Source organism: Onychomys torridus, chromosome 3 (assembly GCF_903995425.1).
Source record: "Onychomys torridus chromosome 3, mOncTor1.1, whole genome shotgun sequence".
Taxonomy (NCBI): domain Eukaryota; kingdom Metazoa; phylum Chordata; class Mammalia; order Rodentia; family Cricetidae; genus Onychomys; species Onychomys torridus.
In genome coordinates, this window is record NC_050445.1 from 20,429,802 (window position 1) to 20,447,744 (window position 17,943).

At 37.2% G+C, this 17,943-nt stretch overlaps 1 protein-coding gene across 3 annotated transcripts in view; it reads left to right on the plus strand.

Annotated features, from left to right (window-relative positions):
• Grid2 (glutamate ionotropic receptor delta type subunit 2) overlaps window positions 1–17,943 on the plus strand; it is a 1,385,700-nt gene that overhangs the window by 1,215,862 nt on the left and 151,895 nt on the right. For all 3 annotated transcript variants that reach the window (XM_036180912.1, XM_036180913.1, XM_036180910.1), the window contains exon 14: window positions 14,220–14,386. In XM_036180912.1, the coding sequence (XP_036036805.1) occupies window positions 14,220–14,386 (167 nt within the window). The remainder of the gene's footprint in view (window positions 1–14,219; window positions 14,387–17,943) is intronic.

The following is a 17,943-nucleotide window of genomic DNA, read 5'->3' on the forward strand; positions in this document are numbered from 1 at the left end:
CAGATCGGCCAAATTGAAACTTAACAGAGACATAATGGACTTAACTGATGTTATGGCTCAAATGGACTTAATCGATATCTACAGAACACTCCACCCAAACAAAAAAGAATATACCTTCTTCTCAGCACCCCATAGAACCTTCTCTAAAATTGACCACATACTTGGCCACAAAGCAAATCTCAAGAGATACAAAACAATTGGAATAACCTCCTGTGTTCTATCAGACCACCATGGTTTAAAGTTAGATTTCAACAACAGAAAAAACTACAGAAATCCTACAATCTCATGGAAACTGAATAATGCTCAACTGAATCATCAATGGGTTAAGGAAGAAATAAAGAAATTAAAGACTTCCTAGAGATCAATGAAAATGAATACACCACATACCCAAACTTATGGGATACTATGAAAGCAGTGCTAAGAGGGAAATTCATAGCACTGAATGCCCACATAAAGAAGCTGGAGAAATCTCACGCTAGTGACTTGACAGCACACCTGAAAGCCCTTGAACAGGAAGAAGCAAAGTCGCCCAGGAGGAACAGACGCCAAGAAATTATCAAACTGAGAGCTGAAATCAATAAAATAGAAATAAAGAGAACAATACAAAGGATTAATGAAACAAAGAGTTGGTTCTTTGAGAAGATCAACAAGATAGACAAGCCCTTATCCAAACTAACCAAAAGACAGAGAGAGAGCATCCAAATTAACAAAATCAGAAATGAAAAGGGGGACATAACAACAGACAATGAGGAAATCCAGAGAATCATCAGGTCATACTTCAAAAACCTCTACACCACAAAACTTGAAAATCTAAAAGAAATGGATAATTTCTGGATAGGAACCACATACCTAAGTTAAATCAAGACCAGATAAACCATTTAAATAGTCCAATAACCCCTAAGGAAATAGAATCAATCATTAAAAGTCTCCCAACCAAAAAAAGCCCTTGAGCTGATGGTTTCACTGCAGAATTCTACCAGATCTTTAAAGAAGACTTAATACCAATACTCTTTAAATTGTTCCACACAATAGAAGCAGAAGGTATATCACCAAACTCCTTCTATGAGGCTACAATTACCCTGATTCCTAAACCAAACAAAGATACAACAAAAAAAGAGAACTACAGACCAATCTCCCTCATGAACATTGATGCAAAAATACTCAACAATATTCTGGCAAACAGACTCCAAGAACACATCAAAACAATTATCCACCATGATCAAGTAGGCTTCATCCCAGGGATGCAAGGGTGGTTCAACATACAAAAGTCCGTCAATGTAATACCCCATATAAACAAACTCAAAGAAAAAAACCATATGATCATCTCACTAGATGCAGAAAAGGCATTTGACAAAATCCAACACCCCTTCATGATAAAGGTCTTGGAGCGATCAGGAATACAGGGAACATACCTAAATATAATAAAGGCAATCTACAGCAAGCCAACAGCCAACATCAAATTCAATGGAGAGAAACTCAAAGCAATACCACTAAAATCAGGAACAAGGCAAGGCTGTCCCCTCTCCCCATACTTATTCAATATAGTACTTGAAGTTCTAGCCAGAGCTATAAGACAACATAGATTAAGGGGATACAAATTGGAAAGGAAGAAGTCAAGCTCTCCCTAAATGCAGATGACATGTTAGTATACATGAGTGACCCCAAAAATTCAACCAAGAAACTGATACAGCTAATAAAAAACCTTCAGCAACATTGCAGGATACAAGATCAACTCAAAAAAATCAGTAGCCCTTCTATATACAGTAGACAAACAGGCTGAGAAGGAAATCAGAGATACACTACCCTTTACAATAGCCACAAATGATGTAAAATACCTTGGGGTTATGCTAACTAAGCATGTGAAGGACCTATATGACAAGAACTTTAAGTCTCTGATAAAAGAAATTGAAGAAGATGTCAGAAAATGGAGAGATCTCCCATGCTCATGGATAGGCAGGATTAACATAGTAAAAATGATGATCTTACCAAAAGCAATCTACAGATTCAACACAATTCCCATCAAATTACCAACACAATTCTTCACAGATCTGGAAAGAATAATACTCAACTTCATATGGAAAAACAAAAAACCCAGGATAGCCAAAAGAATCCTGTACAATAAAACAACCTCTGGAGGCATCACAATCCCCGACCTCAAGCTCTACTATAGAGCTACTGTAATAAAAACAGCTTGGTACTGGCATAAAAACCAACATGTGGACCAATGGAATCTAATTGAAGACCCTGACATTAACCCGCACACCTATGAACATATAATTTTAGACAAAGAAACCAAAAATGTACAATGGAAAAAAGAAAGCATCTTCAACAAATGGTGCTGGCATAACTAGATGTCAATGTAGAAGGCTGCAAATAGATCCATATCTGTCACCGTGCACAAAACTTAAGTCCAAGTGGATCAAAGACCTCAACATAAATCCAGCTACTCTGAACCTGATAGTAGAGAAAGTAGGAAGTACTCTTGAATGCATTGGCACCAGAGATCACTTTCTAAATATAACACCAGTGGCACAGACACTGAGAGAAACAATCAATCAATGGGACCTGTTGAAACTGAGAAGCTTTTGTAGAGCAAAGGACACGGTCAACAAGACAAAGCGACAGCCTACAGAATGGGAAAAGGTCTTCACCAACCCCACATCAGAGGGCTGATATCCAGAATACATAAAGAACTCAAGAAATTAGACATCAAAATGCCCAACAGTCCAATTAAGAAATGGGCTATAGAACTAAACAGAGAATTCTCCACAGAGGAAGTTCAAATGGCTGAAAGACATTTAAGGAATTGCTCAACATCCTTAATTATCTGGGAAATGCAAATCAAAACGACTCTGAGATACCACCTTACACCTGTCAGAATGGCTTATGCTGGAGAGGATGTGGAGCAAAGGGAACTCTCCTCCACTGCTGGTGGGAATGCAAGCTTGTACAGCCACTTTGGAAATCAATATGTCGCTTCCTTAGAAAATTGGGAATCCATCTCCCCCAAAACCCAGCTATAGCACTCTTGGGCATATACCCAAGAAATGCTCAATCATACCACAAGGGCATTTGCTCAGCTATGTTCGTATCAGCTTTGTTTGTAATAGCCAGAACCTGGAAACAACCTAGATGCCCTTCAACTGAAGAATGGATAAAGAAAATATGGTACATATACACAATGCAGTACTACTCAGCAGAGAAAAACAATGGCATCATGAGGTTTGCAGGCAAATGGATGGTTCTAGAAAAAATCATCCTGAGTGAGGTAACCCAGACTCAGAAGGACAAACATGGTATGTACTCACTCATAGGAGGATACTAGATGTAAAACAAAGATGACTAGACTGCTACATAACTCCAGGGAGGCTAGCTAGAAAACCGGACCCTAGGAAAGACCCAAGGATCACCCAATGACAGGGAAATGGATGAGATCTACATGAACAACCTGGATGATAGTGGGAGTAATGAAGGGCAAGATTTGAGGGAAAGAAAGCTTAGGGGAGCAGGAGATCCCAGCTGGATCAAGAACAGAAAGGGAGAATGAGGAATAACAGACCATGATAAATGAAGACCACATGAGAACAGGAATAGGCAGAGTGCTGGAGAGGTCCCCAGAAATCCACAATGATATATCCTCTGTAGTCTGCTGGCAATGGTGGAGAAAAAGCCTGATCTGACCTAGTCTGGTGATCAGATGACTAAACACCCTAACAGTCGTCTTGGAACTCTCATCCAATAACTGATGGAAGTAGATGCAGAGATCCTCAGCCAGGCCCCAGATGGAGCTCCAGGTGTCCAACTGTCGAGAAAGAGGAGGGTCTTCAAGAGTGTGAGTTGTTGAATCCAAGATTGGAAAAAGCACAGGACAAATAGCCAATTGAATGGAAGCACATGAATTATGAACCAAAGGCTGTGGAGCCCCCAGCTGGATCAGGCCCTCTGGATAAGTGAGACAATTGAAAAGCTTGATCTGTTTGGGAGGCACCCAGTCTGTGGGACCAGGTTCTGTCCTTAGTGCATGAGCTGGCTGTTTGAAACCTTGGGCTTACACAGGGACACTTTGGTCAGTCTGGAAGGAGGTGACAGGACCTGCCTGTACTGAATCACCAGGTTTAAATGAATCCCCAGGGGTGCCTTGATCCTGGAGGACATGGGAAGGGAGGGGAGGGGCTGGGGGAAGGTGGGGTTGGGGGCGGGATGGGGGAGGACAGGGGAACCCATGGCTGATGAATAAAATTTAAAATATATAATAATAAAGAAAAAAATTAAAAATAAATAAATCAGGAAAAAAATTGAACTTGGGGAAGTCAATGGTACGTTCCAAAACACAGTGTTACTAAAGAAACTGAGATATCCCTAGCTTTCCAAAATACTATTATTTAGTTTTTTAATGTTTACTTTTCATTGAGATTTGTGTCCCAATCTACATGTAACCTTGAACAATTTATGGATATCAGCTCACCATTTGCCAGGTTCCCCATGGTTTCTTCAAATGTAATTAAACAAGTATGGAAAAGAATATTTTTGTTTTAATGTAATTCTTTTATGCACTACCATTTTCAATGTTTTTCCATCATAGAGAAGGACATTCTTTCGTCCTTCACTTCAGAATGTGAATCATAAACATTTTAGCAAAGCCATTCCTCAATTTAATGCATTTATTTATTTAGTACATGTGTGTTTTAAAAGAAGACATTCTTAAAAAGTTTGTGTTGATTTATTTTAAACATTTTCATATCTTGTTTATGAAAGTTTGTGCCTGTGATGACTATCTCAGAGCACAAGTTGAAATTGCATCATAAAGTTTACAAAATAGATCTATAATTGAAGCAGCAGGAAACAAAATCATACCTATATCTGAATAAATGTGAGTGTGTGTGTGTGTGTGCATGTGTCTGTGTGTGTGTGTGTGTGTGTGTGTGTGTGTGTGTGTGTGTGAATCCTAAGCACTTGAATGTGGACTTGACCGTGATTTACTGTGTTGCATAAGTTCAAAAGTGATTAATATGTTTAAATTATCAATTTACCTGTAGAGGAATCCTTAGGCCCAGATGTAATAAATATTAAGGCCATCTCATCTTGAGGACTTATATGGGCAGTGAATTACAAGGACCACTATCGATCAATTCTGGGTTAATCACAACTCTCTGTGCCTGTAACTCATGCCCATTTCATCACTTCATCCACCACTGACCATTAGTTAAAATTATAATGAAGTTTGGTGTACAAGTTTAGAATTTATTTTGCTGACTTATCCTCAGATCTTTTAATTTTAAAGATTTCCATTCTCAGGTTTAGTTAAATTGCTAAGCTTTTTTTGTTGTTGTTTTCATTTCAATCCTGAGAATCAAAAAAGCTTAGCTAGGAATGGTCACAGAATCAGCAAGCCTTAGGGTTTTGCAGTCACAGAAAGCACAGTCATCCATTCCCATGGTTTCAATTAATGCCAACTTTTTCTTTTAAATTCTCAGTTCTTTCATCTGACTAGTGTGATTACAGAGCATCAGAGAAGCTGCATTATTCTTTATGGTTCTTGTCACAACTTGTGTTACAATATATTTACTTACATCAATTTTTTTTTTCAAATTCAATGCTCTATGCCTTAAAGGCAGAGATTACCATATCTCACCTGCCTTTGCTTTCCTGTGGACCAAGTCTCCATGAGATTATATCATTAATATTGTGAAAGGAGAGTAGCAGATGGCCTTGAGCTTGACTTCCAAATCAACCACTGGACACTGATACCACTTGGATAAAGCTGAACCACTGCATTTGTGACGTAGGTGCCATAGAATCAGCTGTCTCAAAGTGTTGGAAAGAGCAAAGAAACTCATGGGAAAGGGCATTTTATAAATCTAAAACCATCTCTTACATGTTATCTGTTCTTGTAAAAAAGAAATACTGGGCCAGCAGTGGTGGTGCATGCCTTTAATTCCAGCACTCGGGGAGGCAGAGCCAGGCAGATCTCTGAGTTTGAGGCCAGCCTGGGCTAGAAAGTGAAAGTTCCAGGAAAGACTCCAAAGCTACACAGAGAAACCCTGTCTCAAAAAAACCAAAATAAATAAATGAAAGAAAGAAAGAAAGAAAGAGAGAGAGAGAGAGAGAGAGAGAGAGAGAGAAAGAAAGAAAGGAAGGAAGGAAGGAAGAAAGAAAGAAAAAGAGGAAGAAAGGGAGGAAGAAAGAAAGGAAGGAAGGGGGCTGGAGAGATGGCTCAGTGGTTAAGAGTACTGGCTGTTCTTCCAGAGGTCCTGAGTTCAATTCCCAGCAACCACATGGTGGCTCACAACCATCTGTAATGAGATCTAGTGCCCTCTTCTGGCCGGCAAGCATGCATGTAGGCAGAACACTGTATACATAATAAATGAATAAATCTTAAAAAAGGAAGAAAGAAAAAAAAGGAAGGAAAAAAGAAAGAAATACTGGATGCTGTCAATAAGGAAATAATCTTATCTTACTATTTTGGTTTAAATGTCATGTTTCTAAAACCGTTTCCAGTGATTTTCTTCTTAATAAAAGAAAAGATTACAACTGCTATTTTCCATGACTTTAGGTTTTATAGTAAGCCAATAAAAATTTACTAAATTATAGCTTCATGGAAGAATGAATATGAATCTCTCAATACATATCAAGATTGGTGGGATGGTAGACGGTAAGTGTATTTGCCTGTAGTGTGGGCTTCTATGATTAACATGAAGAGTACCTCCTAATCAACTATTGGTGGGTTGGTAGACAGTAAGTGTGTTTTCCTGTAGTGTGGGCTTCTATGGTAACATGAAAAGTACCTCCTAATCAACTACCAAGTTCTTCCTTCGTTATTTCACAATGAGAATGTTGGAATAGGAGCAGAGTAACCAGGGCAGTCTACAGAGGGAAAGAAACATGTCATCATCCACTGCACAGTGAGGAGCATGCGTTTTAAAATACACTTTCAATTCTCCTTACTGGGCCAGAAATGCAAATATTTGAGAAAATAACATTGAAAGTTTACATTTCCTCATCTGACAGAAAGAAACTTGCAAAAAACAATGATTAGTTTAGTAGAGTGTGCATGAACAAGAAGTGGTCTCCATGGAGTATCTGTGTTTAATCAGTTAGGTACATAGATATGGAACTTAAATATTTGAATTTTTGTTCAACTATTTCAGTTATCGGAATATTTGAGCAAACTACCCCAATTCCTCTCCATGAAAATGAATTTCCTTTCTGTTTAAGTCACTTTAAACAAAAGCCATGTACATGACAATTCAGTATGCTACAATGGTGTGACTTGTCTCAATGACCCAGCTGTAAACAGATTAAGGAAAGGGGCTCAAGACTTACATCACCCTCCGAAATTCAGCTTCAGTGTCTTAGAAGATGCATGAAAACTGTCAGCACAAAACTTAGGGGAAAATCTTTAAGCTGAACCTAAGGCAATTATGTGACTATACTGTAGGAATCTAACAAGACCTCTCTGTGGGCTACCCCATTCTAATTGTACCTCAGGGGTTATATGAGGCTTACTGTCCTATGCATCAGCAGATTCAATATCTACCCATCACAACAGTACCTGTCTTTTAGTAGTGGAGTTTTTTTTTCTATTTTTATTTTATTTAAAATAACTTTTTGCAAGCAATTTATTCTGATAATGGCTTCCCCTCCCCCAACTCATCTGAGATCCTCCCCACATCTCTATTAAAGAAGAATTTCATACAATGTATTTATGATATTCATGACTGCATGACTTCTCCTATATCGTCCCTACCCACCCAACTCTAAATTTTCTTCTTCATTTTTCCCCTCCAATTCTAGTTTTTACTCTTAGAGTTGGGGTTTTCCCTGGACTGTCATCACCTACCAGGGGTCATATCATTGTGGAAAGATGACTTTCCCTTCTTGTGGAAGCTGTCAAATGCCCAAAGCTCCTCAGATAGTGGTAGGATTGTGTGCCCACCCACCTGCCTCCATGCTAGGACTTTGTCTGGCTTACGCTTTTGCAAGTCTTGTGCATGTCATCACAATTGTTGTGAATGTAAAAGTTCAACCCTTCTGCTGTGTCGTGGAGACTGTTTCCTTGAAGGCACCCTTATCTTTGGCTCTTAGGTTGTTTTCACCCCTTCTTCCACCAAGTTTTCTCAGCCTTGGGAAAATGGCTGCATTCAGTCAGGGCTGAGCACGGCATAGTCTCTTTTTCTCTATTCATTAACCAGTTGGGGATGGTGAGTCTCTGTATCAATTGCCGTCTACTTCAAGAGGAAGCTTTTCTGATAAGGGGTGAGAGATGCACCCTTCTATGTTCTATGGATATAGCAATAAGTCATTAAAAGTCTTTTTAAAAGACCGGGCAGTGGTGATGCACACCTTCAATCCCAGCACTCAGGAGGCAGAGCTAGGCAGATCTCTGTGAGTTCGAGGCCAGCCTGGTCTACAGAGTGAGATCCAGGACAGGCACCTAAACTACACAGAGAGATCCTATCTCAAAAAAAAACACAGGGAAAAAAACAAAGTCTTTTTTAAAACTATGTTCAATTAAGGAAATAATAGTATTACATTCTCCCCTAGGGCCAAAGACCATAGGTTCTTAGCCCCATTAACAGTTTCAGGACTGGCTTCCATTTCATGGAGCAGACCTTAGATACAATTAGAAAGCAGGTGGTTACTCCCAAAACATCCATGTGACTATGCACAAATGAACATATCCTGTCAGGCCAGTCATTATCGTGGCTTGCATGGTTCCCAGCTGGGTGAGATGGTTAATAGTGATGGTTGCTTTTCTCCAATAGTATATCCTGGCATCTTAATATCTCTACTTTGGAGTCCATACATGGAGAACAGTGGCAGTAGATATCATTTTGTAGTCTTCCTCACAATTATCACAATTGTGATATCACAAAATATACCACCATGTGGTCAGGGAAATATGAAGAAGAAGCACTCAGATATACTTTCACCCTTTCCTTAACCTAGAGTGAATCCCCACACAGGTAAATATATCAATGACATTTAGTTCAGCTGCTAATCCAAAATGATCTCAACAACAAAAACTAGCTGAAAATTTATGAAACATCCACCACCTAGTCAGATGGATTGGACATTTCCTTGACCAGCCTCTCAATTATTTTCTCTCTTGAAGGATGACTGTAGCCTTTGCTAATGAGTATTTTCTCAATAGTTTTAATTCGATAGTTTAAAACCATCCAAAGGGCAGTGATTGCATGCTTTAGGCAATGAAAAACATCAAGAACATTTAAAAAATTATTTCATTGGTGTTGCTACAGGCTATCATCACTCCATCTTAATACTTCTCTTTAAAAATTCACTCATAAAGCTTCCTAACATTAAATTGCTAGAAATAGCATGTGTAACAGCAACAATAATGTTGCCATACATTGAGATTCAATGTCACAGCTCACAACATAGTACCGATAGCCCTAGAACACTTTTCTAGTTAGCAAAGTGGGATGTACACAACCACGGAGGACCACTCTAAAGAAGCTGGAAGAAGTTCTAGAAGGCAGAGTGGCTGTTGACACAGAAAAGAACAGGTCAAAATGGATTCCTAGAGGAAGTTTCAATGTCACCGATATATCTCAAAAATCATAGTTATGATTTGGGGAATGTGGGAATGCAGGGTGGGTTGGGAAAGAGGGCTGGGGTGGGAGGAGGAAGGATGGGGATCTGTGGATAGCATTGGAGTGAGTAGAAAATTTCTTAATAAAGAAAAATGAAAAAAAATCATAGAGTTAGAGGAATCTGGAAATAGACCAGACATTTGATGTCTGATACAAAGGATCAGAAAAAGAAAAAAAAAGAAAAAGAAAAAAACAACAACAACTATGGAATAAATCTGCAGGCATGAGATTCAGGGCAAGGGAAACTTTTAGTCAAATATTTCCAGTTTCTTCTACATCAGTACTCTGGGATTCTCTCCTTGTTATTTTTTCTTATACTTTATCTGTAGAAAATGGTTCCCTACACTGGTGTTTCATCACTAGCAACAGAAATATTTAAGGAAGGCTAAGAGAGTTGCTGAAACACATACTCCCAGGTTTTAAGCTTCCAATATTCAATGTAGTAAAGCTGTGATTTGATTTTGTATCTTTCTTACTAATATAAGAATCCTCTGGTGATTGTCATGGTTGCAGTCTGGAGAACTGCCCCGACAGTTTTAATTCATTCATCACGTCATGAGAAACTTTTTATTGAAAAAGCAAAGATTTTTAAAGCCATAGAAGGTGACTAATAGACCTTAAACTGTTCTTTTTAAATCTAGAATTGTACAGGTATGGTGGCACATGACTTTAATCCCCAGCACTCAGGAGGCAAAGGCAGGTAGAGCTCTGTTTGTTCGAGGCCTGCCTGGTCTACATAGTAAATTCCAGGAGAGTCAGAGTTACATAGTGAGACCTTGTCTCAAAAAAAAAAAAGAAAGAAAGAAAAGAAGGAAGGAAGGAAGGAAGGAAGGAAGGAAGGAAGGAAGGAAAGAAGGAAGGAAAAAATCTTGAAATTGTATTAAGTTCTCAAATAACTTGAGGAAAACTGATATATATGTATACATATGTACATATATGTATATATGTGGATATTTTTTTTCAACTGTGCATCCAGACTTGGGAGATATACTACACTTTAGATAAAAACAAGTTCTTCTGCATTGTCTTTAAGACTCTTTTATGTAGGATCAAATGATAGGCTATTAAATTTTTTACTAAGTAGTTGTATTTATTCTAAGTGGGTATTCTTCTCAAATAATTTATTTTTTATTGTTAAGTTATAAAACAGCAAGTGATATGTATCTGCCTACTTATAGTTAGTCCTTGTATTAAAATACTTTCAAATACTTGTTCAGTTAATTCCTGCAGGCTTTTTATATTACAAAATAGTATAATTTTGTCTGTACCTCATAAAAATTTTTCCTGAAAGAATGAAATCATGTTATAGTTCTCTCTTTCAAGCTGAAGTAATAACAGACACCATTCTCTTGACTCGTTGGCAACACCATTAGAGTTACTAATGGTTTGCTTTTTGTAGGACTCTATATTTCTTTATTTCTTTCTTTTATTCTGAGATACTGTCTCACTATGTAGTTCTCACTGTCCTAGCACTCACTATATAAATATAAATATAAATATAAATATAAATATATATATATATATATATATATATATATATATATATTTACAGAGATCCACCATCCTTTGCCTCCCATATTCTGGGATTAAAGGCATGCACGGCAGTGCCTGCCTGAAGACTCTATATTTCACTAAAAACGATGTTTACTTCCTGGTTTAAAAATAGATGAATGAACTGTGCAGTTGTGGTTCACTGCTTTAATCTCAGCAATCTAGAGGCAGAGGCAGTTGGACCTCTGAGTCTGAGAACAACTTGGTCTACAAAGTGAGTTCCAGACCAGGCAGGACTACACAGAAAAACTATGTCATCATCATCATCATCATCATCATCATCATCATCATCATAATAGATAGATAGATAGATAGATAGATAGATAGATAGATAGATAGATAGATACAAATAACTGTGTTAAGTATTGGCAAATGTTTTAAAGTTTTTTTTATTTAGAGAGAGAGTGAGCATTTCATTGTGTAGCTTTGGTTGGCATGGGACTCAGTAGCATAGCCCAGCTGGCCTCACACTCAGAATGTGCCTGTTTCTTCTCCTGAGTTCTAGGATTAATGTTGTACACCACCATTTCTGGCAAAGAATCAAGTGAGACAACATTTTTAAGATTATTTTTATTATTTTTAGTTGTGTGTGTGTGTGTGTGTGTGTGTGTGTGTGTGTGTGTGTACATGTGGGTATGTGCATGTAACTCTAGATCCCTCAGAAGACAAAGGCATCAGGAGGTGGAGCTGCATGGCTGTGAGCCACCTGATTTAGGTTCTAGGAACAAAACTTGGGTCCCCTAAAAGATCAGCAAGTGCTCTTAAACACTGAACTATCTCTTTGGCCCTATTTCAATTTTTTATGGAGCATCCCTCCCTTGCAAGAGGTAGTTTCCTGGTACTTGGTTAACACTGAACCAGTATTGCTTTTCTATTTTCTTTTTTCTTCTTTTTCATGTGCATATGCATGTTCACAGATATGAGGATACATATGCATGTGTATGACATTTTGACGCCTGAAATTAATATTTGGAATCTTCCTCCATTACTCTCCCACCTTATTCATTGTGGCAAGAACTCTCAGTCAAACCCAGAACTCACTAACATAGCTAGTCTCTCTAGCCAGCTTGCTCTGAGAATCCCCGTCTCTGCCCTGTCTCTGTGTCACTCCAAGGCTGGCAGTGTAGGAGAGCTACCATGCCCACCCAGCATTTCCTTGAGATCTAGGGATCTGATTCTTTGATCCTTTTGCTTGCAGAGCAGGCAGTTTAGCCATTGAGCCATCTCCAATGCCCCCTTTCATTTTAATAATGCTACATTCTTCTTTTAATATAAAAAAACTAACTTTGAGATTTAACTATTTGTTCTATGAATTCATTAAATTTTATCTTTATACATAATATTTTCCAGATAAACTTTATTGAGATGTTTATCATAATTGCTTATTTCATTCCTTTTTAAAATTATTTAAATTTTATTTTGTGTGTATGAGTATTTTGCCTGCTTGTATGTCTATGCACCATGTGCATGAATGGTGTTCTGGGATGCCAGAAGTAGATGTCCTAGGATTGGAGTTACAGAAGATTGTAAGCTAACATGTGGTTGCTGGGAATGAATCCTATATAACAGTGGCTCTCAACCTGTGGGTCATGACCCATTTGGGGGTTTGAATGACCCTTTCACAGGAATTGCCTAAAACTATCCAAAAAAAAAAACCCCACAGATATTCACATTATGATTCATAACAGTAGCAAAATTACAGTTTTATAAAGCAGCAACAAAAATAATTTTATGGTTAAGTGTTGCCAAAATATAAGGAACTGCAGTATTGGGAAGGTTAAGAAATAATGTTTTTGAAGAGCAGTCCCTTTCTCCTGCCCTTTTATTATTGCTTTCATGGTGAATGTGTGTATTAGTTACTTTTTATCACTGTGACCTAACATTTGAGAAAACAACTTAGGAGTAGAAGGAACATAGTTTCAGACCATGGTTGTACATTGTTGTTATTTCTGCAGAGGGCATCATGATGGAAGAACATGTAGAGAGGAGGGCAACACTTCTTCACCTTAGATGTGACAAGGAGCAGGGACAAAGAGGAAGGGCCTAAGGACAGAAATATCTCCAAAGCTGAAAACACACTACCAAGAATTAAGAGTCTGTTAATTACCCTGCCCAAGAGTCTATGCAGCTATGAGCTGTCAATGAGCTCATCCACTGATGAAGTCTGTGGCCTCATGATCCACCCAACTCTAAACCATACCACCAACTGCATCTTTAACCAACTAACTACACATGATATTTTAGGTGAGACATGTCAAATCCAAACCATAACAGTGAGCTCTCATATGAGTTATTGTTGACTGAAAAAAATTATATTGTATATGACCCACTATGAATTTATGTTCCCAAATATTGATAATGAAGGTTATTGTAGAATTATTTTCCTCATTGTAATGTCCATCAAGGGAAATAAGTCTTATTTGGGAGAGAAGACATGACAACATAAAACTTTCTAACATGTCAACAAAACATTCAAGAGAGATTTATTTTATCTCCAATTGTAAGAGCTCTATAATCTGTATTTAGAAAGACATGAATTCAAAAGAACAAAGAAGACTCAGTGAAAGCTTGTGGGTAAAGTGGTATTAGTAATTTCTCCTTAATGGGAATTTTGAGCTTTTATGTAAAACACAGGTCATGAGGAAGCTGTATTGACTATGAAGAAAAATGCCTAGTTTAGAGGCCTCGTAACCTAACTGAGTCAACATCTCTTAATAATTCTAGAATCATAGATTTTTAAGGGTCCCTCATGAAAATCTAAGTAGCAAGACTCACTGCAAGCTCAGAGACATGCTTTTAACCTTCTTCCAATCCATATGACATCTACAACTCAAAGATCCTCTTATTACCATCCATGTTCTCTGGAAGCATGGATAGTGTTCTACCTTCATCACATTTCTAGAAGTAAAGAGCTATAGACTAACAGAAACTCAAATACGAGTTTCCTTAAACACACATATCCTATAATTTTTGCATATGCTATTGTGATATTTATTAATCTTTGTAATTTTCAACCTTAAGTCTTATTTTAATCCTTCCTTCATATTTTCACAGGTAAAATATGGAAACTATGCTTTTGTATGGGATGCAGCTGTATTGGAGTATGTGGCTATCAACGACCCAGACTGTTCCTTCTACACTGTTGGGAATACTGTTGCTGACCGGGGGTATGGCATCGCACTGCAGCACGGCAGCCCCTACCGAGATGTCTTTTCACAAAGGTAAGGCTATTAAATGGTCTAAATAAAAAGAAAGGAGGGAATTTAGACTTTAAAAATATACTTGGCTACACTGTCCAGTGCATCACATTTTTCTTTCTGTTACAAAAATCATTATATGAAAACAGTTCCTAGAAGTGGCTGTCTTACAAGAAATGTCTTGTCTAAAATGTGTACTATTTCTCCATAAATAAGAGGAAAGTATTGTTGTATATAACTTCTTTTACTCTCCAAAATTGCATGGGCCAAATAGAGTAGATGCGCTACAAATTATTATGGAAGCTAAGTAGCCTACATTTAAGGAAATGAACAGCATAAATTTGTGGAAATTAACTTATTTCTAAGAACATTAAAGCACAACATGTAGTTTGGTACCAAAATAGAATACTAATTTGCAGATATATATATATGTATATATATATATATATATATATATATACATATATATATATGATATTTTCATTGGAATTTTATGAAGGAAATGGTAAATACTTTAGAATCCTCCATCTGGTATTAAAGTATATGTGAGATGATTGTCATGGAACACAGGGAAAAACTTATAAAGATAATACATCAACCTTCAATCTAGAATGTTGTATGACAGGAAATTATTTAAGAAAGAAAGTTTGGCAATATTTTTAGATTAAAAATTTCTATCAGAGAGAATCACAGCATCTTATTCTATTTACAAGACAAACTTTGACTTCAGAGGGGGTCACAATTTTCTAGGTAGAGATATTGGTTATGTGCCATTAATTGTATCCTTTATTACTTGATACTCACTAGAAGATAATACCAGATCAGAAAAGCACTTGGGCTCAAACAGCAAGCACTAAGCATAAATTTCATATGTTGTTCTTCAAACTGGAAAATATCAAAAGGGCAGTATATTCAGAGGGCAGAGGTCTGCAAAGCACCCAACCATAACTTATGTCATAGCTCTTCCATTAAGTAACCATAGAAAAGCTAGACCTTTCTCCTTCTCTGAAAAATGAGGAAGACTTAGTCAATGATCTGTATTAGTCAGTTGTTTTAGAAACAAAAACAAACTCCAAAATTTCTATTCCTGAACCATGAGGGCTGCTGCTCTGAGCTGGGAGTCACCTAAAGATCTACTTTCTGTTCAGCTCCCAGTTGTACAGCCCAGGTTGGCAAAGCATTCTAGTCTTGCTTAGCCTGTTCTCATTGCAAAAGAGAGTACCAAGCACTTGCTTTCTTGCCTCACCTCTTTCTTAGATGCAGCACACATCTATTCATACCCAACTGATCAGGTTCAAAGTCAATGGAGCAGGCCAGTGTACTCCTCCTAAAAGGAAGGGGCATACAGTTACAAAAAATTATCTAATATTCCATCAATACCTTCTTGTTCTACATAAATAAGATATAAACCAAACACATATAGTTGAAAAGCAAAAATAACTAAGGTTGAAATAATGATTAATCAATCAAAACACATTTATTGATAAGCAGATTCTAAAAGGAACAAGCTGAAAAAATCAATAATACCACAGGGAAACTGAATACAATATACTTGCAGCTTAGTTGGAAATCAAAAAACCCATTCACATGAAATAATAACAACTTAGACATTTCTGTAAATTTGCATAATGTGCATTGACACATGCATCTACATACAGAATACCAATTCTACTTATGTATTTAGTGTTACATTTGTGTAGTTGAGATGTGAAAAGAACTGAAGAGAATACTAGAATTAAACAATGGGAAAATGATTAATAGCTCTCCAGAGAATCTGAGCCTTGAACTTGATATCCAAAAGATTAGCTGAGAACAGTTAGATTGAAAGGAAATGGATAATTCATAACAAAATAATAAAAACCACAGGAAAGAATAGACAACCGCAGAATGGATTGAGAAACGATAAGGAAATCATGTCTAAAAGAACACTTGAAATTTGTATAATAGGCCATGAGCAGTACAAAAGCCTATTATTGGTTCTGGAGCCCGTGAATGAGATAGCAAACCTGGCATGAGAGGAAAGGCTATCCCCATCTAATGTGAAGGATGGGATTGAATTGGGAAATACTAGAACAAACATGGTATCCTGGGGCAGTGAAGGTCTGATCTAACTGGCCAAAGAAAACAAGGACAGAGGAAAGAGAAAAGCTGCTTCTGAAAAATTAGGGCATTGTTCATTTACATGTGAGGCTGGAAAGAGTGTTCAAGTGAAATGCAATGTGGTTCCCTGCTGAAGGACCAGTAGAGAAGTCCAATGAGACCATGATGTCAGATGAGATAAGGTTATTGGTGATTCATTATGATTAACGGATTTTCATGCCACTCAAGATGCTCTTAGCTGTAAGATCTTATTTCTTAGTCTTTTATGCAAAACAATGCAGTGAAATGAAAGCAATCAGAGATATATTATGTTAATCATACCAAGCACTTGTTTCTTAGCATCTTTGGAGCCCTTGCTTTATTTGAGATTTTAATTCTGAAGAAACATACTCCAGTGAACCCCTAAAATGCAATATTAAGCATTGGGTATTGTTTCTCTCTGTTAGGGCTGCATAATCAATATGGAAAACTGGAATGGTCCCTTTCTATGTAGTTCCTTAATATTAACTATCTGCATTCTGATTCCTTGTACATCTGGAGGAAGGTGGAGCCGGTATTGGAATATAACTGGACAGCCAAGCATGTATCAGCTCATTTCTTTAAATATAGGTGCAACGTTAATTTGTTCCCCAGAATCTCTGCCTGGAATCAGAATATATTTGCAACCATTCCCTTTTGTTACCACTATTAAGGCAATGGGATCATTTTATTAACTGCTTTTAAAAGTTGTAAAGGACACCAAAGGTAACCACTGTCAACACTGGTGATTCTTATCTGCAGCTTTGATGAATCAGCTCATCCCAAGCACTGATTAGACCAGATCATTGAAAGCTGCTTGTGATGGTTTTCAATGAAAATGAGAATACTCTGATGGATAATTTCAAAGTCAATTTTCATTATTTTTCAGATGACTTTGTGTCTGTATCAAAGTAATATAATATATATTGAATATCAGCTCTAGAATAAAAATATGTGTTGATAGAGTAACTATTTGTATTATCTTCTATTTGTCAGGTTTTTCCAATGCTTGTGTAGTTATGGAGATGACATGTAATCACAGGCAATGTTGCACAATTGCTTGTCACAGATTTGTATGTAAGCACAGGGCTATAATGCTACAAGTGCTTAGACTGAGTTGATACCAAGGCCGGGGTTGAGTTCAGAAGACATGGGCTGTACTGATATACTCATTTTTGTAATCATGTGTGAGTAGATGACTTTAAAACAAGCAAGTGCTATAATAGACACTTTTTACCACAGAATGTTATATAATTTTTGTTTCCTTAATCTGACCAAAAATAGGTAAGCAGCAAGCAGAAGTTTAAAATCTTAATACAACAACTCCTAGTTCAGGTACAGAATTCATTGCAAGCATTGCCCATCACAGTAATACTTAGGCTTGTCTTTTGAGATATACAAGGACTTTTATTTTTCTTCTGCCAACTTACCTACTTTGTGCATACCAAAGAAACAAAAAAAAT